Source organism: Phymastichus coffea, unplaced genomic scaffold (assembly GCF_024137745.1).
Source record: "Phymastichus coffea isolate CEN01 unplaced genomic scaffold, Cenicafe_Pcof_1.1 PCOF00062, whole genome shotgun sequence".
In the NCBI taxonomy this organism is placed as follows: Eukaryota; Metazoa; Arthropoda; class Insecta; order Hymenoptera; family Eulophidae; genus Phymastichus; species Phymastichus coffea.
Genome location: NW_026706873.1, coordinates 199712 through 224954, shown reverse-complemented (window position 1 = coordinate 224954; position 25243 = coordinate 199712). Strand labels below are relative to the sequence as shown.

Sequence of the window (25243 nt, the reverse complement as noted above, 5' to 3'; positions counted from 1 at the left end):
TCTCTCCTCTCTTGATTCGCTCGAGAGCAGCGGCGACGATCAGCGATCAGCGTAGCGGAATTTACCAGCTCTCCAAGCCGAGCGCGCTGCATCTCCGCTCCGCTGCTTTCTAAACGCGCTCAGTGGCGTCGACGTCTGCGAACGGACAATGCAGTTGCCGCTGCACGTGAAAGGATCGGCGAGGGAAAGCGCCGACGGGCCGCGCGGGAAAGTAAGAGTTTTACTGTCTGCCTGGATCGCATGATCTTCTCTCGTGGAGTTTGCCGCGCGCGCGCTGCGGACTTTCACGCTCGCTGCCCCTTTTACGAGCTAAAGCGGACGAACCTGCTCCGAGGCGGGATGCGTGAGCGCGCTGAATGACTGTATGTAGGCCGAGACTTTGTACTCATGTCGCTTTATTCTCTTTTTATTCACAAATCTTATAACTAGTGTATTCACAGCTGCGGTTTGTCGTCGACATAGCCAGACGTCGGCCGTTGCGGCGCTTATCTCCGCGCGCGACATTTGCATGGCGCGCGGCCTTCGCGGACAAGCGCATACGCGGAGGATATTGCGCAGGATAATGAGCGCGTGCGCGCCCAAGGCGGCACTCTTTCGCAACGTGCACGTACGCGCGCGGCGCGTTATAATGGACGAGGATTTCGATCGCCGCCCGCTTATCTGCCGCTCGCATCTGGCAGCTTTCGCTTCCGCCAACCGCCGCGTTCGTTTTCTTTTTTCCCTTTTGTTTTTCTTCCATTATCGAGCGGCGCCGATATCGCTGCAACGACGACCATCGCCGATCCACCGTTTCCCTTCGTTTCCTGCACGATCGAGTTGCCAGCACTCGGATCGTCGTCGCTTTTATTAACTATCTTTGTAATATGTACATGCTTGTATAAAAGGCACTTGAACGATTTCAAATAAACAAGAGAGATGTACGACGAGTCAGGCGACCAGTTGACCATTCAAGATATGGGGTTGGGCAGCCGGTGGCTGGCCGGGTGCAGCGCCTCGAGGATGCGCGGATGCTGCTGTTGCTGCTGCTGCTGCTGCTGCTGCTGTCGCTTGAAGAAGTCGCCGTTGATGGTTGTCGGCACGACGTCGTCGGACTGTACCCAAGCGCCGATTAGCCGGGGCGGAGTCGAGGCGCCGTTAAGCGTGCCGAGGGAGCCCAACTGCACCGGCTGCTGCAGCGCCAGCTGACTCGACGCCAGAGGCTGCGGCTCCTCCGACGAGCCGCCCGACCTGCTCAGCCGACTCGCCGTGTCTGTGAGAACGAAGAGACGTCAACTCGCGCGTGGCAATTCGCGAGGAAGAGGCTCGGCGAGCGTTTAGGATGCATTTTCTAATTATCATTATCGCGTTGTGGCGCGCGAACGTCGTCGGCGAGTTGGAAAACAACGAGGCTCGTGAATTTCCCCTCCGACGTTTAACAATCGTGACTTTCAAAGCTCTTTACGACTCGCGACGGCTTGGAGTGTGACTTCATAGTGCTGCAGCTAATCGTGCGCGTGTCGTTGTCGGAGCTCTCGATTGAGAGGAAAAAAAGTAGTACAAACCTGTTGATTTAATCGCGCAAGGCTCAATCTCGCGCCACGATTTTTTCATGCCTATTAACTACCGTGCATATAATTGCTCTTTACTTTTTTCATTCTTTTTTTTTTCACATTATAAATTAAAAGATACTAGATTTGGTTGCGCGAGCGCGAGACAACGCGAGCTCAAAACGATGTCTGTACGTGACTAACGAACTGTCAAAAGCTTCGCTTCTTTCAATGCGAATCAAGTATTATCAGAGAGAGAGAGAGAGAGAGAGAGAGAGAGAGAGAGGCAAAAAATGTTGCCAATCAAGCATCATACGAGCATATTAATCGGCCACGCAACGGCCACGTAATCGTCTCGCCAAAGCGTTTCGAGATTCCGCTCGCTTGGGATCGGGTGATGCTCTCGCACCGGGGATCATTTTAAAAAACGCCGGTGACGATGCTCGGGTCATTAAAAATCGAAGAGCAACGGAACGCGCAGCGTCGACGCAGTAGGCCAGTTTGTGGTAAATCAAGGTCGCGCGAGTTCGTCGATATACTCGTATAGCCGCGAATAACTGTGAATCTCGCGCGAGCATATCGCGGATGATGATAAGACCAAGTGAATCCGAGCCTTTCTTTTTTCTCCGCGCTGCATTTGCGCGAGCATCGGCGCTTCGATTAATTATGAACGGACTTTCTAGTAATGCCGAGTGCGTGATCTGCCGGTTGAGAATTCTAATAACTCGAGCCTTTTTGTGTTCATTTTTCATGTCGTTTCCCTCTAAATTACGTTATTAATTACGTCGAATAAAGTTCCCCTTAATAATTTCCACACGCTTAGTCATTCATTTTTCAAAATCTCGCGCGATTTATAATTTATTATTTACGAACGGCATAAAAGGAAAAAAAAAATTGGCAGGAGCAGTCATTGAAATTAGCCGCTCGCGCGCGCTCCTTGCAGCCTCGAGCGACGATACACAAATTTTCCTCGTCCCCCCTCCCCCTCGATTTCGACGTTTCCTCACCTATACTTCGGCCGGGAGAATAAGTGGATCGATCGGCAAGGTCGCGAACGAGCCGGCAAGAGTGCAAAAGCAAACAGCGCACCGTTCGCTCGCGGCTGGCCATTGAGCGCGTCGACTGTCGTCGCTCCTCTCGCCTCGCGGTTATTAGCATACGGGCAGCCCGGCGGAGCTGCATCACACTGTAGCCGCTGTGCAAACACGAGGGCGCGAAGTGCGGCAGCGCACCGCAACGTGATGCAGCTCTGCGGATCGCTTTCCTCGTTGGCGCGGTTGAACGACATTGCGCTCGTCGTGTCATTAGCGGCCGCTCGATTATTCATTATCGCGCGCGTTGGATTGCTTTTTTTTCAGTTTTTTTTTTTTTTTTTTTTTTTCACGACGTCGCGCGATCCTTCGTTTTCCTCTTCCAAGAGATCGGCGAGGCACAACGACGCCAGCTCGTTTTCTTCTTTCTCTCTCCCGCGCCGGCTGATTAATCCTGCCTCGTCGCGTTTCGAGCCGAGTGAAACGTCAAATTGCCGGCCGGTAATTACGCATATCACTGTCGCCGAGGCTGTCGCAGTGAAATAAACACGCCATTACAGAGTCGCGACCGCGCAAAGCTGACGCATCGCGAGGCCATTAGCCTAACGACTCCTTGTGCGACGCTGTTGAGGGCAACCCGCCGCGGCGCCAGAGAGCGACGGGCGCCGACCACTCACCGAACGACTTGACCTCCCGCACGCGCTGGAGGATCTTGTCGACGCGGCTCCGCTTGAAGTACACGTCGGCGATGTTGGTCTCGCGCTCCTCGCCCGCGCTCTCCTCGTCCAGGCTGGCGTCGTTGCCACCGCTGGCGGTCGGGACGTTGTTGTTGTTGTTCACGTCGGCCTTGGGCTCGGCCGGCGGCGGGGTCTTGAGCGCGGCCGCGGGTGGCAGCGGCACGCGCGACGAGATGTCGGGCAGCCGCCAGCGGCCCAGCTCCGTGCACCACGACGCCGCCGCCCTGATAGCGGCGATGTCGCGCAGCGGGCAGCCCGGACGCAGGTGCGGCATCATCGCCTCGCAGATCTGCTGGGTGAGCAGCTCGCGGCGCAGCAGCTCGTGGCGCTCCTCGTCCCAGGACGCCTGCCGAAGCGAAAGGTCGCGCGCGTCAGCTCTACCTGCCGGCCGCCATACCGCTGGATGCGAAAGTGAGAGGATGATCGCGCGGCTCGGCGAGCGCCCGCAACGAGTCTCCTTTTCTTTCGTCCGCGCGACGGCGATCCATCGAAAGCGTCCGCGGTGAAAACAACGGTCTCTTCCCCTCCGCGGCCCCGGAGCAAAAGTAAAGTCGACGTATGAAGTTGCTTCGCGAGCGATTCCGCAGGGAGGAATCGCGGATGCGAGCACCAGCTTACTCGGCTACGTTGCGACTCGCGTTGTTCGCGGAGAATCCATCGAGCGGACGTAAGGATTTTGAAAGTGTAATTGCTGAGCCTCGCTCGTCGGGAGAGCAACGTATTCCGAAAGCCTCCTCGCGTATCGTATCCAGAGACCACTTTCCCTCGTTACCAGTCGGCACAAACGGCCCGCGCGATCAGCTGGATGACTCGCCGACACAACGGCTGGACGGAAAGCAAGGCGCACCTGCATGTCGGCGACCTCGGCCTCGAGCTGCTTGGCTCTCTTGGCCATCTTCTTGAGCGCCTCCTCGGTGGACTTGAGCTGGCCGTAGACCTCGAAGGCGCAGCCGGTGCCCTCCTGACTGCTCCTCTCCAGAGCCTCCGCCAGCGCTTGCAGTCTCTTTCTCCTGCGCTCCCGTCGCCGGCGAATTTCGACGTCACCCAGCGCCTCGCCGCCGATCGTCAATCTCTCCAGTCGCTTGAGGACTTCCTGCTTGGCGGCCTCGCGTTTTCGCTGACGACGCTCGGCGCGCTCGGGATCGAGAGCCTCCTCGCTGCTTTTCGACGGCGACGAGTCTATCACCAGTACTGCAAAACAAAACGGCCGATTAGTCTTGCGTCATTTTGCCGCTTCTTCAGAATATCGAGGAAAAAAAAACAGTTTGCTTCCAGCTACGTATAATCTAAGAAAACAAATAATTATGTATGTACAAAATAAACAGTTACACTCGTGACTGTCAGTTTATCGATTTCAATAAAAAGAGAGAGGTAGAGAGAAAGAGAGAGAGAGAGAGAGAGAGAGAGAGAGAGAGAGAGAGAGAGACAGAGAGAGACAGAGAGAAAGAGAGAAGGAGAATGTTTGGATAAGTGAGTAAACAGAAAAACGTGCGATCAATAATTAAGCGAATAATCGAAAGGACGGCGCACAAACACACACACCCACACGCACACGCACACTCTAAATTCCTTGGACCGAAAGTTCAATCCATTGGACTGAACTCTCAGTCCAAAGATCGGTTGAAAGGTATAATATAACAATGTTTGTATGTGCATGTCCACCAGCTGTCATTCAGTCCAATGGAATGAGTTCTTTCGAGTCCAAATATTCAGTAAAGTGTCTTTTTAACGACGAGGAGATTTGCTTACAAAAAACCGCATATTTGCATATCAGGTCTATCCAGCTCAGTGTGTCCCGGCGTGTGTGTATTTTTTTGTTTTTTGAGTTTTGTTTTCTGGTTCACTCGGTTCGCTGCGCACCGTTCGTGTTGCTGCACCCACGAGATTCACGAGAGGATTACCTAGGGCGGTGCGCTAGAGTAATGTTTGCTCGCGAGTGCAAAGTTCGAACGTCAGGTGAGCGCTCCGGGCGGTGCTAAGTCGAGTGACAGGTCCAAGTGCACCAGGTCCCCGAACACCATGTCCGGCTGGCTGGCGCGATGCTGCAGCTGCTGGCGACGCTGCCTCAGCTCCGCGCTTTGGACCAAGTCGCCGAAGATCGTGTCCGGCGTGCTTGGCACTGCAAGTTTGTCCAGTCAGTTGTTTCTTTTCTCTTTGTTTTTGTCTCTGATTCGGAGAACCGGCCCGTCGGCGAGCGACTTTTCCGAGCTGCCGATCGATTCGCTCGTTAATTAAGAGTATACACAACGACGGCCGTGAACCGCGTGACCGCGTTTCTTTCGTTTTGCTTTTCTTGCATCGACGACGACGACGACGACGAGTCGACACTTCCGCGAGTGAGCGAGCGCGCGTGCGTTCCCTCTTACCAGCTCCGATCGCGAACGCCGGACGCGGCTGTGTGTTCCGTGTAAGTTTCTCAGCGATACAATGTCTGGCATGTCTGGCTGTCGAGCGGCCTGCTTGATTTTCAACCGATCCTTGAGACTGGCAAAAGCGAAAGCGAGCCGCGCGGAGCCCGAGGCGAGACCTACCGTTGGCGGCGCCGCTCTGGCACTGGCTCCTCAGCGAGCGCACCTCCTCCTGCAGCCTCTGCGCCGCCGAAGTGGAGTGCTCGCACTCGCGGCGCAGCCGCTCCACCTCGTCGCCGTCGCAGCCGCTCGAGTCCCGGCTGCTCTCGCTCGACTCGAGCAGCTTGCGCAGCCGCTGCAGCTCGAGCTGGTACTGGCGCAGCAGGGCGTCCTTGGGGTCCTCGTTGACGACGGGCTTGTTCTTGATGCAGCGGGCGCGCGCCGCGTAGCGCAGAGTGCTCAGGGTCTCCTCCGCGTCCGCGTCGCTCGGGCTCACGCACGCGATCATGAGCGTGCGCGCGTTGCCGCCCAAGCTGTCCCGCAGCAGCCTCGTCAGCTTGCTGTCCCTGCGGGCGGGGGCGGGCGCCGTGATGATCGGCCGAGGTCTCTCGGGAGCGGGGGTCGCGGGCGGCATACCTGTAGGGCACGTGTCGGCCGTTGCCGGCGGCCAGCGCGCTGATCACGTTGCCCAGGGCCGACAGGCTGAGGTTGATGCTGGCGGCCTCCTTCAGCCGGTCGCCGGTGGCACCGGTGCGGCCCTGGCGCTCGGAGCCCGCGAGGTCGACCAGGTGCAGTCGGCCGCGGCGCACGGCGCTCGCGCCGCCGGCGTTGGCGCCGATCGCGATGGCCTCCAGCGAGACCGTCAGCACGGCGTGGCTCCTCGAGCTCGCGGCGTTCATCTTGGTGGCGGCGGCCGCGCGCCGCCGGTCGCCCAGCTCCACCAGCCTGGTGCACTCGCGGGCGTCCTTGACCGTCACCTCGCGCAGTCCGCCCGCCACGTAGGTGCCCCGCACCGGGTCCTCCTGCGTGCGCGCGCGCGCCGTGAGCCGCGAGTCGGGGGCCTCGGGCCGCGAGCGCTCGCTGCCGCCCGGTCCACTCGTCTCGGGGCCGGCTGCTAGTTTTCGCGGGCCATCGCGCTGCGCGGACACGGATGACGTGTCGCGAACGGCCGGCAACGATGAGTTACGCGAGCCGGGAGGAGGAACCGGTTCGCGGCGTTCGGCGAGTTTCGAGTGGACCGAGGCAGCGCGCGATCGAACAGTTTCGTAAATGCGAGTGGAAAATTTGGCCGGAGGCCCACCGACCTTGAGCTGCAGCTGGCCGTCGTGGTGGTCGTGCGACTGCAGCAGGTCGCGCAGCTTCTCGTTGTAGATCTCCAGGTAGGTGAGCAGCGCCAGATACCTGGTGTCCTGGCTGGCCGTGGAGGTGGCCTCGAACAGGTGCTCGAGCGCGCGCTCGATGAAGCCGCGCATCGTGTGCGACTTACCGCAGCCCGTCTGGCCGTAGGCGAAGACGGTGCCGTTGTAGCCCTCCAGCACCGCCTCCACCACGTACGAGCCCACCTCCTCGTACACGGCCTCGGTGCTGGCCTGCGGCCCGAAGGCCGCGTCGAACTGGTACACCTTGCCGCCGCTCGCGGGCCCGCCGCTCGCGTCCGACAGGCTGCAGCTTCGCGCGCCGCTGTCCACCGTCACCACGCTCTGCGCATCGGGCACGTCGCTGCGTCATGTGCTTGCGAGCTTGCGCGAGCTCCTCCGCGCGCGGCAACGTCCGCTCGGACTTGTTGCTCGGCGGAGTACCGTTATAATTTCATATCGAAACCGGTGAAATTGCACGCCCGCTCCCGTTCTCCCGCGCGGGGACGGCCTCGCGATCAAAGCCATACGAGCACTTTTTGCGCGTACGCAACGACCTAATTTTCCTGGCGTGACCGCTCGCCGTAGCTTTGCGCGCTACAACCGATTTACGTAAAGCTTTCTAAAATTGCCTCGGCAGCTTTTGCTCTCGCTCTCTCTCTCTCTCTCTCGCTCTGCGCATTTGTATCCTAACGCGTGAAAAACCTAAGCGTATGGCATGCAAAAGTGGAGCACCGCGTTAAGAAATCTCCCACCGTGGAGAAATTTCTTTAAAAAGTCTCGTTATTGCGAGAAAACAGCAGTGGCACAACGATAATATATAATCACTCTTCGGAGTACCGTACGATCTGCTTTTTTTCCCTACCGAGTAATTATTGTTTCCGAGTATTGCGACTGGATGTTGGAGTATAAATGTAATGAAAACTATCGCAGAGGAAAATAAGAAGGTCGAGCGCGTGGTTGGGCGGTTTCCGAGCTTTAGGGTAAGTCCAACTAGCTGAGAACAAGCCGTAATTGCAGTTCGCGATACTCTGGCGCTGCCAACCAACGCATAATTTCGATTTGCGAAACAAGGAGTCCGAGCGACAAAGAAAATCCGCTCTGTTGCGTTCGCTTGCTCGGTGTGCACGTTGACTCAACGGCTATAGCCCACTCGACGCCGAAAGTCGGCGCACGCGCGCGCGCTCGGGCAAGTGGTACCGACCTCTTCCTCTTTTCGGCGGAGCCTCGCGATCAAACGGGAAGGCGCACTCAGAATGCACGAGCGCGCAAAAAGCCAACAACGCTCGACGGCCGCGCCGGAAAGTATAGGCATTAAAAGTCGAAAGCTCCAATCTGCGGCTGTTGCCCGGCGGCCGAGCATGTGAAAGAGGAGGCGGTCACGCGTTGTTATTAATGTACAATCGACCAACACGCCATCGATTCGCCGGTATATACTGACCGCCGATTGAGACGCATATAGCGGAAAAGAGTCGACGGCTCTTTTCGATGACGCGCGAGCGTTTAGAAAGTCGCGAATTCATCGCAGACGCTACGTAGTTCGTAGGCGGCGAATCGAATAAAAAGTGGCGGCAGCCGGTGTCGGCGAGGCGCCGTCGCGCGGCTAGACCCGAAACGCTGGATCGACGGAGGCTCGCGTCAGAGCTGTGCGGCTGCGTTGTCGCGACAATAAGCGTAAAAGCCGCTCAGGGCCGTGCACGCGCTCGAGCATCAATTATGAAAGGCCGCGCATAGGAACGCCGATTCAGCCGGCGCTTGCGCTCGATATCCGCGCGCGCGTCGCTCCCCCTTCCGAGGCTCCCGCGGCGTCTCGTCGAATGCAAATTAGCCGGGCGGATATGTGTCGAATCGATGCACCCGTATCGCGCTAGCGCTTCCCGCTGCGGCGGCACGCACGCCGATTTATCGCTGATACGCGTAATCGATCGCCGCCGGCCGGATTTTCACGAGCCGCGACGGTCGATTGGCATCGCGGCTGTTCGCGCTGCCAGCCTGTCGTCGCCGTTGACCGCGTCGCGTCCGTCTGTCTTGATCAGCGTGGGCGCGCTCTTCGTCTCCCTTTTGGTTTCTTTCACGCGAACACGTCGTTTGCGCCCCTCGATGATTATCCATACAGGCATCGATCGGCGCGCGCGCAAAACAATAATATTACGTGACTTGCTGAAACCCTCGCGTTACTTTCGATTGCCCCGCGGCGATTTTACACCCGCGCTCGATGCCATTGCACAGCGAAAGGAGTAAACAGCTCGCGGAACGGTGACTTTCTTTTATCGCGATCGCTTTATCTTCTTATTATTATTATTTTTTTAATACCCACTGGCAATATTCCAGAGCGCGATGTAACGAAAAGATAACGCGCGAAGTTTCGGCTGAAAAGTAGCGCAACAATGTTAACGGTTGATCAGTATCGCACGGTCGATCGAACATAATCGTCATGTAACAGAGGCTAACCCAACGATTAATCGATCGCGATCGAGCATTCGCATCGATTGTTACGAATCAGCGCAGAAGCATGGAGGAGCGACGGAGAGGCGAAGAATACAAATTGCCGGCAAGCCAAATGAAAACGCGTTTTCCATATTTTTCTTTGGTTTTATTTTATTTTTTTTTTCGGGAGTCGAGATCATTCAAAAAACCGGTGATCACGTCGTGCACGTCGTTGTTGTACGTCGGGTCGCCTAGGCTACGCGAGCGCTCGATATATACACAGTGACAACGTCTACTCGCATGTGTCGAGCACGTCCGTACGCGAGCCCACGTGCACTCTCACGCGGAGACGCCTCGCTTTTTTTCTTTTCTTTTTTTTTGTCACCTCGGGAGAGGGGAAGGACTTTTCATTTTTTTCTTTTGTCTCGTGATGCATTAATCACGGCGAGAGAAAGAGAGACGACGCGTTTGCCACACTCACCCGACACTTCTGTTGCAGCTCTTTCTGGGACATGGGACGGCATCTCACCGCCACTTTCACAGACTCGCTCATCTGGAAAGAAAAGCAAGATGTGGGTCAGTGCGATGTGCACGGCATACTTAACGTTTGCGATAATTTGATAACCCCCCCCCCCCCTCCTTCATCGAAAACGGCGTTGGATGACCACGCGAGGCCTTGAACCTGTCGGCTGAATCGTTTGTTTTATCGCCGACCCTCCCGCGAACCGTGCAATTAGACATTTGATTACTACCGTCGCGACGACCGGTGAGTCGTGCTGCTTTGCTATTACTTACGCTGAGTCGGTTTTTTCGGACGTTTGCCGAGCTGCACTTACATCACTCATCTACGTGTTGAATTACGCCGAATTCGAGGAATTTTTTTTACGGCGAGCTATTACGTGTTTTCGGAACAATACATATGCTGTCGCAGTACCGATTGCGTGGATCCATGAAATATATATGTTTTTTTGGTTTTCATCATACCCTCGCAAATATATACTTTAAAAGAGTACTTAAAAGGCAATGATATACTTAACTCGTCAAGTTGACTAGATAAAAAACTTAGAAAAAAGAGTTAACGTGACAAAGTCCTCAATAAATATAGTCTTTCTCAAGAATGACAAAATGAATGACAAAACAAGCAGCTCTAATGAGGAGTTACTTGCAAAATGAAGTTCGTTATGGTTGCGGATAAAAACTACTGCATGCTAGGGAAAAAAAAACAAAAAAAAGAACTCGACGAGTAGCATTCGAACAAACTCATACGATCGAGCGAAAAAAAAGCGAGGATATAGCGTCGCCTCATAGAACTCTGTTTGCATTTGACTGCAAAAAAGCGAAAGTCTCTCCGGCACAAAGACAGACGAAAAGAAAAAAAAAAGCTCGCGCGCGCGAATAAACACTAGGCTCTCGAACGCGCACTCGAGGCTGTTGAACGTTCGAGAGCCCGGAGAAAACACTCGTTAAAATGCACGAGCAACGATAACGGGCGGCTCGCGCGAGAAAGAACAATTGTGTAAGGATGAATTATTAAGGAGAGATGGTGGTACGCAGAGCCAGGCCGAAAGAAACCGTACGTCGTGGTCAATTGATTCGGCTCGCGCGCCTCCACGAGCCTCTCGTCGCGGCCCGCCGCGATCAATCGATTCTCGTTCACGTGGGTGCGAAAATCGCGGGCTCGAGGCGCGCGGATATATGGGTCAGGCACGTTTCCGTTCGCCCGTGCAAGGAGCTCGATAAAGACCGGCCGACTGACCGACTGCCGAGCGCGCGCGCGTCCCCCGGCTGGGATTTGACCTACACTCTCGCGCCAAGCGCACCGATACAAGGGCGCGCACGCAATGCCAATCTCTCGCGCGCCAACGCCGGCTTATTACCCTCGCGGCTCGCTCCACTTTCCTCGCCGAGCACTTGGCTCTGCGTGGCTTTGGCGCGAGAAGCGACGCCGATTTTTCAAGGGACGACGAGCTAGAGTCGCTGGAAGCGCCGACCTTCGACGCGGCGAGCCCGGAAGCTCCCGCTACGGAATCGTCGATCGCGCTGTCGCAAAGCTCGCGAGTTTTGAGCTTCTGAGTTGAGGCTGCGTGCACGCGCGACGCGCTATCGGCGAGCGCCGATAAAACCGGCATCACGCTCGTCAAGGCGAGGCCACTGTCGCGCTGCGGACGACCGAGCGACAGCGACAAAACAAAAATCACATCCGGGGACCCGGTCCGCGCGTGCGACGACCCATCGCGGAGTTTCGATTGATTTCCATGGTTCACGGCTATTTGCACGAGACTCTTGCTCGGACTATAGGCAGCCGACTCGTAGCGAGTGCCAGCGGTCGCCCCGTGCGCGGTTGCTGCTGACTCGCGTCGACTCGCGAAGAAACAGACAAACCTACAACGAAGCTAAACGCTCACCTGGTCGGCTGGTATCGCAGCTCGGCATCGAAGAGCTTAAGGTGCGGTCGGCACGCCGACGATGCTTGCACTGCCACCGCGCGCCGAAACGGAGAAAAGCTGACCTGCGATGTCCATCGGCTCACCCTCTGCGCACCGCCGCAGGGGGCGGCTTTTCGTGGGTGGCGACCAACGATGTTCCGGCGACTCCTGTCGGCGAACGCGAGAAGTGCTCGTCTCTGGGTCGCGCGTGCTTGTGACGTGCCACAGCGACTTTTCCCAATGAAATTCCCGGCTTTGTTTTCGTGAGACATGGCTTATAATCTGAAAAACGAGGAGGACGTCAGACTCTACTTGAAGAATTTGTACACCGAGTATCAGTTCGGCTGTTACGGCGAGAAAAATCCGGAAGGTTAGCGAGATACTTCTATCGACATAACCTTTAGTTGGTTCTAATTTTTCTTGGGCGAACTTTCATTCGCTTTCGCAGTTTGTCATTTGCTCGGCGATTACTACGAGAGCTTGAAGAAAGATTTCGCAAAAGCCGCGGATTTGTATCAGAAGAATTGCGACAATTTGGATTACGGACGCAGTTGCGCCAAGTTTGGTGGATGGAGCATGGTTGGTAAGTCGGGGATCTACTTGACGCGTAGCCTTTGCGATTTCTCGCGCAACGTTCTGTTTTGACGAGATGTCGCTAGCTGCTGGAAACGTTCCAAATTCGAAATTGGACTTGCCATCACTGATCGGAATATTATTTACGCTACGAATTGAGGTCTTAAAAGCTAGCACCTAGATTTTTTCATGTTTTTCGAAAAAGTAGTTATACCATTCGGTAATTCATCATTCAAGCAATAATTTTTTTTTAATTACATTCTTTGTTCGTTCATAAATTAGCCCTTACAAAATAAATTAAGTATTTGGTGATGAAACCAGCACCTAAGTTTGATTCAGGCTTTAACATTGAAAGTATTGATAACAAAAGTTTATAAATAAGTCAATCGTTAGTTTATGAGATGAACTAACTGCACCCAGCATAAAATCGCAAGTAGATAGATTATTTATTCAGTTAAAAATAGCAAACCGCTTTGACCCATGATTAAAGGCCTGCGGCCACCAGTCGAAGCAGTGCGCATGCGTTCCCATGTTATGCGGCAGTGGCTGAGAGAGTGAGAAACGAGAGAAAAACAATCTAGAATAATAAACATGAACAACTTGGTAAGGAACAGGTGAAGCAGGTGGGTCTTCTGTGCCAATTACTATTCGTTGCGATGAGACTACTTAGTTCGCGAGGAAAACGTGGCTACTGCAGTAGATAATTGTAGTAGCGACCAAATTTAATTAATTTTATTAAGAGGTAATTTTTGGACGAACAAACAAATGTGATTAATAAATGTATTGCTTAAATAAACTATCGAATAGTATAACTACTAATTTGAATAACTTAAAAAAATCTAAGTGCTGGCTTTAAGACCCGATGAATCGTTTATTTATTCGTAAGAAGTAGACATTGTAAAGTATGTGGATTGGATTACAAGTGCTGCATGATCGATCATATTTGCTTAAGGCTTTTTGACGTCTGATTTTTCAAGCAAACATTTTTTCAAGGTGCACCTATTATTACGAATATTTACCCGATTGCCGATTGTTTTAATACGCAAATTATAGTTTTTGTCCGACGTAATAAAATTCAGCGATACCGCGTCACTTGGCACACCATTAAACACAGCAAATTCACATGCTTTCAAGAGAATGATTTTGATTACTCGACGGTTACCGTGCGACAACAAAAGATTCAGCTTCGTTGGTTCGTAATTCGTAATCCAGGAGTTGCCGAACGAGAGATATGGTGAGTCAAGTGCACGTGTCGAGAACGATGCCAAGAACAATGCGCGACAGCAGCGAGGCTTTCAAAGGCTAAATTTGGTGGTATCATAATAAACGAATGACAGCTGGATACAAGGTGCGGATCGTTACATAAAATTGCTGTTAATCGTACTTCGAATCGCATTATTAGTTTCTGCGGGCCGAACGCCTTCGCCGCCCCTTCGATGCTGAGAACTGTAGCGCTTTCTGGCTGTCTTTTTGGGCATTTCGCATTAACGAGGCACGAGCTCTCGTTTGACGTTCTCATCCGCACGCGTGATGGCTGACGCGCGAGAACGCGAGCCCGGTCACGAATCGAACGATAAGCTCGGCGTTTGTCAATTGCAGGCAAAGGCTGCGCGGCCGACGTAGCGCGCGGCTACAATTACCTGGCGAGAGCGTGCGAGCTCGGCGACGCGATCGGCTGCACGAACGCCGGCATCGTCGGCCTGTCCGAGGCCAGGCTCCACGCGGAGGACCGAGCCGGCGCGATGAAGCAGGCCGTCAGGTTGCTGGAGAAGGGCTGCAACGAGAAGCGCCAGGAGCGCGCCTGCTCCTTCCTGTCGGGCATGTACCACCGCGGCATCGAGGGCGTCGTCGAGCCCAATCGCACGCAGACGTACAATTACGCGCTCAAGGCCTGCGAGTTCGGCAATTATCACGCCTGCAGCCACGTATCCAATATGCACGCCACGGGCGAGGGCGCGCAGAAGAGCAGCGAGCTGGCGGAAGCATTTAAGAAGCGGGCGCTGGAACTGGAGAGAGATATCAAACATGCGAATCCTACGCTGAGGTTCGGCCAGGGCATCGAAGTCTGACCGGCCGGATGTCTTTCTTCTCTTCTTGTTGTATACTCGTTTCTTCTGTAATATAGACTGTTTCATAAAAGAAAAAAACTCAACGCTGCCTATTTATTAACGTCCAGGATTGTTATTTCGCAGATTTCCCCTTGTTCCCATTTGTTTGTTTGCGTACGCCTTCGTTTCTCGACTATTTCACGCGCATCGAGGGATTAACAGTAGCACGACGACGCGCGACATCCGATAAATTTGAAAGGACGAAACCTCGACCGCCGATTCGCATAATTTCATCGTAAGCAAATCGTAAAAATATCAAGACTCGTTCGGCTTCTCCATGCCTCGCCTCTGAGTTATTGCTCTCCGAACGCAAGCGCGAGAATTAAGCGTCTGATTTGCAAGAAGCTATTAAATTAAAGTGGCGTCCGCGCAGGCGAGCGCAGCTCACAACAAAAGGACAGAGCGCGCCGGCGCGCAGAAGGACGCGGCGACGTTGGCGTTGCAACAGCCGGCATAAATTACGCCGGCGAACCTTTCACTTCTCGCGGCGGCGCTCGCTGCCCCGAACTTTCGTCCGACCGGCCGGTCCTGCGCGGCTCGCTGGAAGCCAACTTTCCCGCGCGACAGCGAGGAAGAAGAGAGCCAGCCGCGACGGCAACGATCAAGCTCCTCCCATGCAGCTGCGCCCGCGCGCACCCGTCCCCTACCGTCGTCCGCGCGGCAGGCTGGATTTTTCGATCGGCGATCATTCGATTGCCGCCGACGCGCTCGTAAGGACACCATGGCTCCTCGTCGCGTTGCCCTCGCCGCTCTCGTCGCCGCCTGCTGCATCTATTACGTAAATATAACTGGTTTCGCTCCTATTTCTACTCCGTTTATTTCGACTTGTGCGCACTTCCGCTCGCCCAAGCGTTATTACGCGTTATTACTGCGCTCGATGGAGTTTTCGATTGAACGACGATTCGTCCGAGCGATCGTTTCCGATAACTTACTCACGAGTGGAACCTGTACAAAATAGGTCGCCGGCCAGCAGAAGTCCATCGTGAACGTTGACGTTTACTACGAGTCGCTCTGCCCGGACAGCATTTACTTCATCACGAAGGAGCTGGGCCCGATCTACGATCAACTGAAGAGTGTCTTAAAAGTCAACCTCTATCCCTTCGGCAAAGCCACGGTAGGTGCTACACGAACGAAGCATGCCAAAGCGACCGACAACCGTCTCGACCTCGTTTCCACGCGGGGAAAACATTTGCTTTTTATTCGTTATCATTATCGCCACGATCGCCGCTTTCGAGACGATTGGAATGGTCCCGCTCGCCGACGCGATTGACGATGTGGGATTGCTTAATCATTGCAGTGGGTCGCTGGAAGCAAAAACGAGTCGGCAGAGTTTACCTGCCATCACGGGGCGAAGGAGTGCGAAGGCAACATAGCCCAGGCGTGCGCCTTCGACGAGATAAAAAGGTCGCTCGCGCCCGAGCTTCAGCAGGACAAACAAGTCAGAGTGGCCTATTGCGCCATGAACAATCGCGGCTTCGCCGAGAACGTGCCTGCGGTGAGCCGCCTTCACTTCCTTCGCGCTTCAATGACACCGAGCATATGAATATCTCCTCGACGGATACCGGCGATTTGCTCGATATGGGGCTTATTTCTCGGCAGATAATAATGTGCATTGTTCGCTGGATCCGCTCGCGTTGCACATGCCTTTTTCTTTGAAAAAAGATAAAGGTGATCGGCTGAGTGGAAAAGTCGCTCATGGCACATTCCAGACTATGACGATCAACTTTTCAGGGGTAGGTTTCCGATTTTCTTGAAACTTGGTCTACGTATTGTTTATATGATAGTGCATTCAAGTATGGATTATTAGATCATTATAATAATTATATCTAAAGTTATAAACAATTGAACATTTTTGAAATTTTTGAAAATTTATATCTCCGCAACCATTTAAGTTATTGAAGCGAATTTTTTTTTATATTACGCATAAAAGGGTGTACTTTAATGATATTATGCGAACAATACTTTAATATAAATTTTTTCCAAGAGTTATTAACATTTTTTTAAAACAATTGCCCATATCTCAAAAAAATTCTTAAAAATTCTTTTTTTATTGCATTCCTTGACATTTTATCTTTAAGAATCCGTTTTAAAATTCATCAAGCGATCATTAGATGCGATACAGTGAGCGATAATAGTGGACGCTCACAGGCCTTACGACGTTCGCTCGACCGCGCGTCGGCGCTGCTATTAAACTTACCGACTTATCGGCGTCGTTAGGCCTGTCAGCGTCCACTATTATCGCTCACTGTGTCGCATCTAATAATCGCTCGATGAATTTCAAAACGGAATCTTAAAGATAAAATGTCAAGGAATTCAATAAAAAAAGAATTTTTAAAATAAAAATAACACTTTTTGAGATATGGGCAATTGTTAAAAAAAATGTTAATAACTTTTGGAAAAATTGATATTAAAGTATTGTTCACTCAATATTTTCAAAGTACACCCTTTTATACGTAATATAAAAAAAATTCGCTTCGATAACTTAAATGATTGCGGAGATATAAATTTTTGAAAATTTTTCGTCAAAAATGTTCAATTGTTTATAACTTTTGATATAATTATTATAATGATATAATAATCCATACTTGAATACACTATCATATAAACAATACGTAGACCAAGTTTCAAGAAAATCCGAAACCTACCCCTGAAAAGTTGATCGTCATAGTCTGGAATGTGCCTCATGTCAAATTCTTTTGTGCTTCGGCACTTCGAATGTCACGTAATTTGTCCGTGCGAATTAATTATTGACGAGGATAAATTGAACGCACCTCACATTTTCAATATTTTTATTATTTAATGCTCGCATCTGTGTCCATACAATAATGGAATAATAATTATAACCAGGCACGTAACATTTCATAAATTTCAAAGAAAATTATGAAATGTTACCGAAGCAGCTATTGATAACGTGATTTTGAATAATTCAATCGCGCAAACTTCTTCAAATGTACAGCTCATTCTAATTCACAGAGAAATCAACGTATCGATGCGATCGTAAGGCAGACCAAATTTATCGACTTGTTTCGATTTGCAAATGATAATTGTTGCATCGTGAGATTTACACGAGCCGCTCTGTTCTCTTTAGTGCGCCGAGAAAAACGGACTGAGCAAAGAGTCGATCGAGCGCATCGCAACCTGCATGAAGACCAATCAAGGCAGCGAGCTTCTTGTTGCCAGTGGCGAGAAAACCAAAGCTTTCGAGTCGCCGCTCAAGAACGTGCCCGCCATCGTTATCAACGGAGTGAGTACACTTTTTCTGTCTGTACTAGTTGTACCGCATGACTCTATTCGCTAACGTTTCGTTTATCCGCAGATAAAGACGCAGGAAGCCACCAAGAATTTCACCAACGTTATCTGCGAACACGTCCCGAAGAGCGAGCATCCGGAAATTTGCACACGTATCTAAATCGAGTTTTGTGCCTCACGATCGTTTGATTGATCGCAACAATGTGAATATCGTAGGAGTGTTTTGCAACATTGCGTTCACAAAGATTGTGACATGTATTTTATTAAATGTTTGCAATCGCAATTATTTTGGAAGTAGCGGCTCTGTTGCATACCTTTTCATTTGCCTACCATCAAATAAGAACGAACGGTATGAGTCAGAGTTGTTAACTTGTACAATTTATGACCTTTTGGACCAAAATGGAAGTTATAAATCACTTTTAAAATAACCAATTTAGCGTATGAAATTTACTTTACGTTGATCACTGAACGTCAGTCTCTCAATGAACGGTTGTTTACATAAATTACGATTTCAAATTTACTGATGCGCTACACGCACTGCAGTGATGCTAGCATACCATAGTTGACGGTCAAAGTGACTCAAATCATTTTTACGGAAAAATAATGTGTCTACTTCAGCCTATCCGCTTAACAACTGATTTTTAAAATTATTAATGTTATATGAACATACTAGAGCAACCGATTTTTACTACTTATGTAGCACTCAAAGTATAAAGTGAATAAGCGTTATGGAAGTATAAATGGAACGAATCCTATTTATAGCTTGAAATAATGTGAACTAAGAGGTTTTCTACGTAAGGAGACATCGGACGAGTACCGAAATTATCAAGTTAAAAAACAAAACGTTTGTTTAAAATCTAGGTGTGTCCGTGATTGCACAGGATGCGAGCAATGAAAAAAGAATGGATCGACGACATTAACATTATTAGTACAATAACATTTCATTTAACTATGTTTATTCACCATAGGAAATGTTTGCTGACTAATGTCTGAAGTCCGATGTCTCCTTATGTAGAAAGTCCTTAAAAGTTGAACCTGAGACTTTTTTCGTATATTCATTTTTTTTACATGGCTAAAAGATAATTTAAATAGGGAAAAGCGAGAAAAGCGATAATGTTTAAAGTCTTCCATAACCCTATACAAATATACGCACATATATCGGCGATTCTTTGCGCCATGACTATTCGTCGGGAGAGAAAAAATGACCGCCGATATAACATTTTGAGATCCACTTTACTCTAAAGTAATTCGGAACCAATCTATGCAGGCGTTATATTATGAAACCATTTTGCAATCGATGTAAATATAACCAAATTTAACGTTGTTATAGATTATATAACTTGAACTTTGAAGCTTCATGATTTTTTTCTGATAAAAAAACCGCACAAAATGAGCTCAAGTTGCTTTCGTGCAAAATACGTATCAAAAAGTATTTCTCATAAGCCCGTCGAATCCCAATTTTACTTCGTCAAAAAATTATCACGGAACAAAAGGGTTTTCTTTTTTTTTAAACGTATTTTATACATCTATTATACATATTAGGAAATTAAAAAAAAAAATATATCGCAAGTTCTCTACTTTGCCTGTTCGTTTTCTTTCTGTACGAAGCTTGTGATAAATTTGTTTTTATCGGATAGCAGATAAAACACTGCAATAGTATTTACAATAAACGACTTTCTCGATTCACTTCTAGTCGAATAACCTAATTCGCTGTTATCAACAATTTCGATGTATGACGCACGAATTAGCGCCTCGTCAAACAATCATGTCTGTCGGAGTTAATTGTGTTTATAGGTAGCATCAAAACACCACCATTAGCGTCAGCAAAGTTTTCGTCGAGGATAAATCAAGCCCGAAAGCGACAGTTTACACGTCCTCCCCCCACCTCTCTCTGTCTCTCTCTTTCCTACAAGCCCCTACCTTCTCGCGCGTCGGTGTGCAGCGCTCGGACTTTCAATCGTGTCGCGCGAGCTGCCACCACGACCACCACTCGATTCCCGTCGTGACTCTCGCGAAGACGTGTGTTGTATCCGCACCTTACGTACGCTCAAGTATGGCTCGTCACTTTGCTCTCCTCGCTGCTTTCTGCTGCCTGAATTATGTAAATATACAAACTCTCCATTTCTTTCTCACCGTTGCCGGATGCACCGTTTCATTTACCGCGCGGTCGCTCGACAATTTTGTTTGCGACTCGATATTAGTTACGACGAGTCGCCGCGAAAAATATCATTCTCTTCCCGCCGTAAATACAACGTTCAACGCAGGTAAAAAACAACAGAAATTTACCAATTGCACGCACAGGTTACCGCGCAACAAAATGCCGTGGTGAACGTGGACATCTACTACGAATCGCTCTGCCCGGACAGTATCTACTTCATCACCAAGGAGCTTGCTCCGGTTTACGATGAGTTGAAAAGTTTCATGAGAGTCAACCTCGTCCCCTTCGGCAAAGCTTCGGCAAGTATGTTTGTTCAAAAACCGGCGTTTTTATGGAGATTTCTCTTATCTAAAGAAAAGATATACGTTTCCGTCTTTTCTTGTTTGCTTTGTTCGCTTCGATCGGTTAAATAGTATACTAGGTTAAAAAGAAAAAAAAAATAAAAGAAATATTTGGTTTTCGCTTGAAAATCTCTACATCAATTCACAAGTTGAATATTGAAAAGATACCACAATTTTCGATTTGAAAAAAGGAAATGTTATTTTGTTTTGCGCAAACGCTGGTAGTAACTGATTATTAGCGAACGTAATACGTTATCAGTTTGAAAAATCACTGTAATTTTTCATTGCAAAGAGAAGAACAACGAGTGGAAAAAGTACACTTCATGTAAATTCATCGATGCACCAATGCCTCGTTGAATTAACATCTCATTATACGATTCTATTCTCAGCGAGCTACAATTAACGAGAAGACGAATGTAATTTGCTTTTAATGTTCTCACAGTGGGTACTCGGTGACAGACGACGACCAACAGAATTTCAATGCCAGCATGGACCAAGCGAGTGCTATGGCAACAAAGCTCAGGCGTGTGCTCTTTACGCGATTCAGCAATCGACTACTGGCGAACAGCAGCAACACCAAAGTGTCAAAGTCGTCAATTGCATCATGAGCAGCAGATATCCCGCTCGCGCTACAGCTCAGGTAAGCGACACAGATTTTTTTTTTTTATTTACCGTAACGGATTTAGCCAAAGATGTGCATTTTTCTTGATTCCACGTCTTAAACTGGCTCTGCGGAGGACTTGCCGCGTCACGCGCGTTCTCCTTTCCGACTCGCGAGCCGCACATTTTTGATTGATAGCCTTGTTATTTCGCGCCGCACACCAAAGTCAACTTTTAATCGCTCTCTTTGCGTACGTCACATTCGGCGTCGTCGCGTTCGACAGTTGCCCATTAATCGCACGACAGGTACCGCCGAGATAACGATAAAAGAATAGAGAAATTCACGTCTCATTCCGCACGATCTTATCGGACGAGCGCGATAAAATTTTTTACCCGTCGGGAAAGAAGAAAAAAACGGTACTTTTGTGATAAACAGCAGTAAAAATTAATTGCCTTTTTTCCTTTGCTCCTGCAGTGCGCGCAGGATAATGGATTGAGCCAGCAGTCGTTAGACGTTCTCAAAAACTGTATGAGGGGCGATCTCGGCGATCAGCTTCTGATCAATATGGGCGAGCGGACCAAAGCTTTCGAATCGCGAATCAGCTTTGTACCCAGCATCGCTATCAATGGAGTAAGTAACTTTGTCGCTTTTTTTCATTGTCAAGTTATTTATTGAAAAATCATTATAAACGTATAACTTTGATTATACTTGTCGTCACCTTATCTTCTATAATATTATTGTCTGTAGCAAAACGAAAAAAAAAAAAAACAAAACAAAAAAAAAAGAAAATTCATAAAAAAATTTAATTTACAATATTTACATTTTTACACTAAGCTTACGATCTGTCGGCACAGTCATTCTCGAATTGACAAAATCTCGTTCGATTCGCAGGTGAAGAATCCGTCGGCATTCAGGAATTTCGCCCGCGTGGTGTGCAACGAGATCCCGCAGGATCAACGGCCAGAAGTCTGCAGGCACGTCTAGGTGCGCGCAGGCGCATGAATCTCAAATCGACTACGCACCCGTGTAGCCGAGTTATTTACAAATGTACAAAACACACGTCTTTGCTTCTTCCATTCTAACAGAAAAATACCGCTTGGTTCCATTAAAGTCTTGTGTTCTTACAATGATGCTTTTGTTCTACTTCTCCGGTCGTCGGGTTGGAGCGAACCAAGGACAACAACAACACGCTCCGTACGAAAAGACGCCTTTGAATCATCGATTAATGCATCGGACTGTCTGCCGCGTCGCGATTCCGTTTTGTTCTCGATTGGCAGTGTCTTCGCCGAGACGATATTCCCGACATTGCGCGATGCTACTCGTTGAGAAACACGGAGTCGTCGTAGTTGCCCAGTTCCAAGAATTGCTGCTCGATGTCCGAGCCCAAGTCTTGCAAGTCGCACATGTCCTCGTCAGCCGCGTATCCTGGAAAAGAAGCAAACGGACACGTGGACTTTCGGTTGGTTTGCAATTAAGCGCTCGCGCCGATCGCTCGAGCGCCGATAGATGCTATCGACTTGCCGATCGGTTGCCCAGCAGGAATAAAGAAACGACGCTCGCGAGCTAAGCGATCGATCTCTTATCGTTCGGAATCGAGCGAAGAAAAACAAACTCGCGTCAGTGCGAAGCGCAAGGCTGATTCAGAGCCGAAGCGAAGGCCGACTGGAGGACAATGCAATCGGAATTGACGAGTCTGCCCGAGCAGTGCACCGCCACTCGTTCGCGCACTCCCGGTTACGCAAGCCTTTCTCTCGCGATTACAAAAGAGCATAAAAGTCGCGCGGCTACAAAAATGGCCCTCGGGATGGTGTCGGACGCGTGCAAAGCACGTGGCACGCGCGGCACGTGCACTCTCGTCCTGCGCTCTCGCGCGGGGCCAAAAAGCAAAAAAGGGTTGGGAGAAAAAAAAAGAAAGGAAAAAGAGGCGCTGAATATTATTTTAAGCTCGTCGCGTTGCTGTACGTGGGTCTCGCACCTCCTCTGAGATTCCGGCGCTCGGCCGCCGGCACCTCGCTTACCGATGCTGTGCTCGTGGTCGCCGAGGAAGCGCGCCACGTTCTCGTAGGGGATGTACTCGTGGCAGCCGTCGGCGCCGTGCAGCTCCTCGAAGGGGTCCTTCTGCGAGCCGTAGTCCGAGGACACGGACGAGTTGCGCTGGCCCACCACCACCGCCGCGGACTGGTAGCGGCCCGGCGTCGTCAGCGACGAGACGCTCGACGAGCTGGAGTTTCGCCGATTGCCGGACGACGCCTTGCACGGGCGCCTCTCGGGCTGGCTGTCCGCGTGGTTCTTGGCGTGCTTGCGCAGCGACGACGGGTCGGTGTAGCGCTTGCCGCAGCCGGCCACTTGGCAGGCGTACGGTTTCTGCAAGGGAGAGAAACAGAGAGAGAGAGAAGAAGGTTATCAGTGTTGCGCAGGTCGCTCGAGCTCGCTCGGTCAATCGTGCCATCGCGCTTGTTACGATTGCCGAAACTCGCTCGTCGCCGTTCGCGTCACGCGTCACGGTTGCGAGACGAGCGCGAGGGAAAGCCCGGCGCCGACTGGACAATCACCGTGTCGTAGTGAGTGCGCTGGTGCTTGGCTCGGTCGCTGCTGTTGCTGAAGGCCTTGCTGCAGCCGCGATGCTGGCAGGCGTAGGGCCGCTCGCCAGTGTGCGACCTCTGGTGGATCTTGAGGTTCTCCAGGCGCGAGAAGGCCTTCTTGCAGCCGGCGAACTGCGAACAGGCAGGGTGGGGGGCGTTAGCCGGCTTGTCGCGCGACTGGCTCGCGGCCAGGGGGCCACAGCGCTCACCGGACACTTGTTGGGCTTCTCGCCGCTGTGCACCCTCATGTGGATGAGCAGCTTGTACCTGGCGTTGAAGGGCCGGTCCCTGGAGCAGCCCTGCCAGAGGCAGGCGAACTGGCAGTCGTCCTGGGCGTGCGCCTCCTTGGGCCTGCCGTCCCTGGGCCGGCGACTGGCGCCGTGGGCGCTGCCGGCCGAGGACTCGACGTGTCGCCTCTCGATGTGCTGCACCAGGCCGGTCTGCTCGGCGAAGGCGCAGCCGCAGTCCATCCACAGGCAGGGGTAGGAGGCCGCCGAGCCGTCGTCCGACTGAGCGCTGCCTGAAAGGCGGCGAGGCCGCGTTAGCGCCGCTGTACAGCACGGGGACGCGCGCGCGCGAGCGAGCCACCCACCGTACGACTCCTCGTGGCTGTCCTTGGCACGGGCCGCGCTCTGCTCCTGGGCGAACAGCTCGCTCGCCAGCACGAGGCTGTCGTTGCGCGGCAGCACGACCTGGTTGTCCAGCTCCAGCGCCAGCGGCTCGCTCTTCACGCCGTCCAGCAGGCCGCTGCCGAGGATCTCCGCCACCACGCGGTCCTCCGGCTGGTCCGGCGCGCCCGCGCCCAGGTGGCCCACCGGGTAGGCCGCGTAGTGCGGCTGCGGCGCCTGCTCGTACTGCTGGCTGGCCTCCGCCGCCGGCAGGTTCGTCGGCTCGCACCTGGTGACCGACCAGCGTTGTCGCTTTACGTCTCGCCGGAACCGAACGCGCACGCGGTCGCGACTCGCCGGCGAGTAGCCTACCTGATGAGGCTGAGGTCGAAGTCGTCGACGGCCTGCAGGGTCTCCTCCAAGTTGAGCTGCGACTGCTGGAAGATCGAGGGGAAGCACAGCAGCGCCGACTCGTCGTGGTACTGGCTGTTGTCGTAGCTCTGGTACTGGCAGGACGAGGGGCTGTGCTGGTCCTGCAGCTGCGCTTGCCCGTTAAAGCTCCTGGAGAAGGAGAAGGCCGCGTTGACCGGTGGCAGCCGGACGCCCGGCTGCTCCCACTCGCTGGGCCAAAAGTCGTCCAGATGCATCGTTGCTCAACGACCCGGACGGCGGCTGTTTCGTAAGAGCGCGCGAGAGCCAGATAAGTTTTTGCGCCTGGAGAATCTTGGCTGCGATAATGCGACGTGTCGGAGGCACTCGAGCGAGATCACATGCGGCCAAGCGCGCACGACCGAGCGCGGGGGTTGTCGGAGCAAGACTGACTCGAGTATGTCGCGGGCCCGAGATAAGGGAACCCATCTCTCTCTCTCTCTCTCTCTCTCTCTCTCTCTCTCTCTCTCTCTCTCTCTCTCTCTCTCGACTTTACTCGACGGACTCTGTCTTACCCCCACTTCGGAAACGCGCACACACGAATCCGCCTACTCGCGTGCGCGTGGACCAATGTTGCATAGATTTCGGAAACCCCCTCTCGAAAACCGCCGATTCGTGGGGAGGGGTGAAATAGACTTTTCGCTGGTGCGCTGACACACCTCGATTTTCTCGCCTATCGCTGTGCCTTACAATTGTCACAATCGTAACGTCAGCACCGATCGGATTATACTGAAAATTTCCATG

At 51.7% G+C, this 25243-nt stretch overlaps 5 protein-coding genes across 6 annotated transcripts; 3 read left to right on the top strand and 2 right to left on the bottom strand.

Moving 5' to 3' along the window:
• Nucleotides 1–229: 229 nt before the first annotated feature.
• Nucleotides 230–11897, bottom strand: LOC131666955 (osmotic avoidance abnormal protein 3-like). The gene is made up of 8 exons (XM_058940079.1): nt 11830–11897; nt 9906–9977; nt 6947–7342; nt 6279–6664; nt 5826–6208; nt 4142–4485; nt 3235–3640; nt 230–1249 (listed from the first exon to the last, which is right to left on the bottom strand). Exons 2-8 carry the CDS (start codon nt 9975–9977, stop codon nt 948–950), a joined length of 2289 nt encoding a protein of 762 aa, XP_058796062.1. The 5' UTR covers nt 11830–11897; the 3' UTR covers nt 230–947.
• A 96-nt stretch (nt 11898–11993) lies between these two features.
• On the top strand, nt 11994–14741 carry LOC131666961 (cytochrome c oxidase assembly factor 7 homolog). Of its 2 annotated transcripts, XM_058940092.1 has the most exons (4): nt 11994–12220; nt 12299–12433; nt 14023–14539; nt 14616–14741. In XM_058940092.1, exons 1-3 carry the CDS (start codon nt 12121–12123, stop codon nt 14490–14492), a joined length of 705 nt encoding a protein of 234 aa, XP_058796075.1. In that variant the 5' UTR covers nt 11994–12120; the 3' UTR covers nt 14493–14539; nt 14616–14741. The 2 variants fall into 2 exon arrangements, with proteins under 2 accessions (XP_058796075.1, XP_058796074.1); XM_058940091.1 differs by having other exon boundaries at nt 14023–14646.
• A 373-nt stretch (nt 14742–15114) lies between these two features.
• LOC131666962 (GILT-like protein 1) lies at nt 15115–19220 on the top strand. Its single transcript, XM_058940093.1, has 5 exons — nt 15115–15309; nt 15490–15645; nt 15829–16026; nt 17620–17775; nt 17848–19220. Exons 1-5 carry the CDS (start codon nt 15253–15255, stop codon nt 17938–17940), a joined length of 660 nt encoding a protein of 219 aa, XP_058796076.1. The 5' UTR covers nt 15115–15252; the 3' UTR covers nt 17941–19220.
• Nucleotides 19221–19732: 512 nt separating this feature from the next.
• LOC131666964 (GILT-like protein 1) lies at nt 19733–22118 on the top strand. The gene is made up of 5 exons (XM_058940094.1): nt 19733–19881; nt 20082–20237; nt 20722–20919; nt 21355–21510; nt 21772–22118. Exons 1-5 carry the CDS (start codon nt 19834–19836, stop codon nt 21862–21864), a joined length of 651 nt encoding a protein of 216 aa, XP_058796077.1. The 5' UTR covers nt 19733–19833; the 3' UTR covers nt 21865–22118.
• A 49-nt stretch (nt 22119–22167) lies between these two features.
• Nucleotides 22168–24883, bottom strand: LOC131666958 (zinc finger protein GLIS2 homolog). Its single transcript, XM_058940086.1, has 6 exons — nt 24443–24883; nt 24055–24359; nt 23672–23982; nt 23433–23594; nt 22899–23244; nt 22168–22305 (listed from the first exon to the last, which is right to left on the bottom strand). The coding sequence occupies exons 1-6, from the start codon at nt 24715–24717 to the stop codon at nt 22196–22198; spliced, it is 1509 nt and encodes a 502-aa protein (XP_058796069.1). The 5' UTR covers nt 24718–24883; the 3' UTR covers nt 22168–22195.
• Nucleotides 24884–25243: the final 360 nt, after the last annotated feature.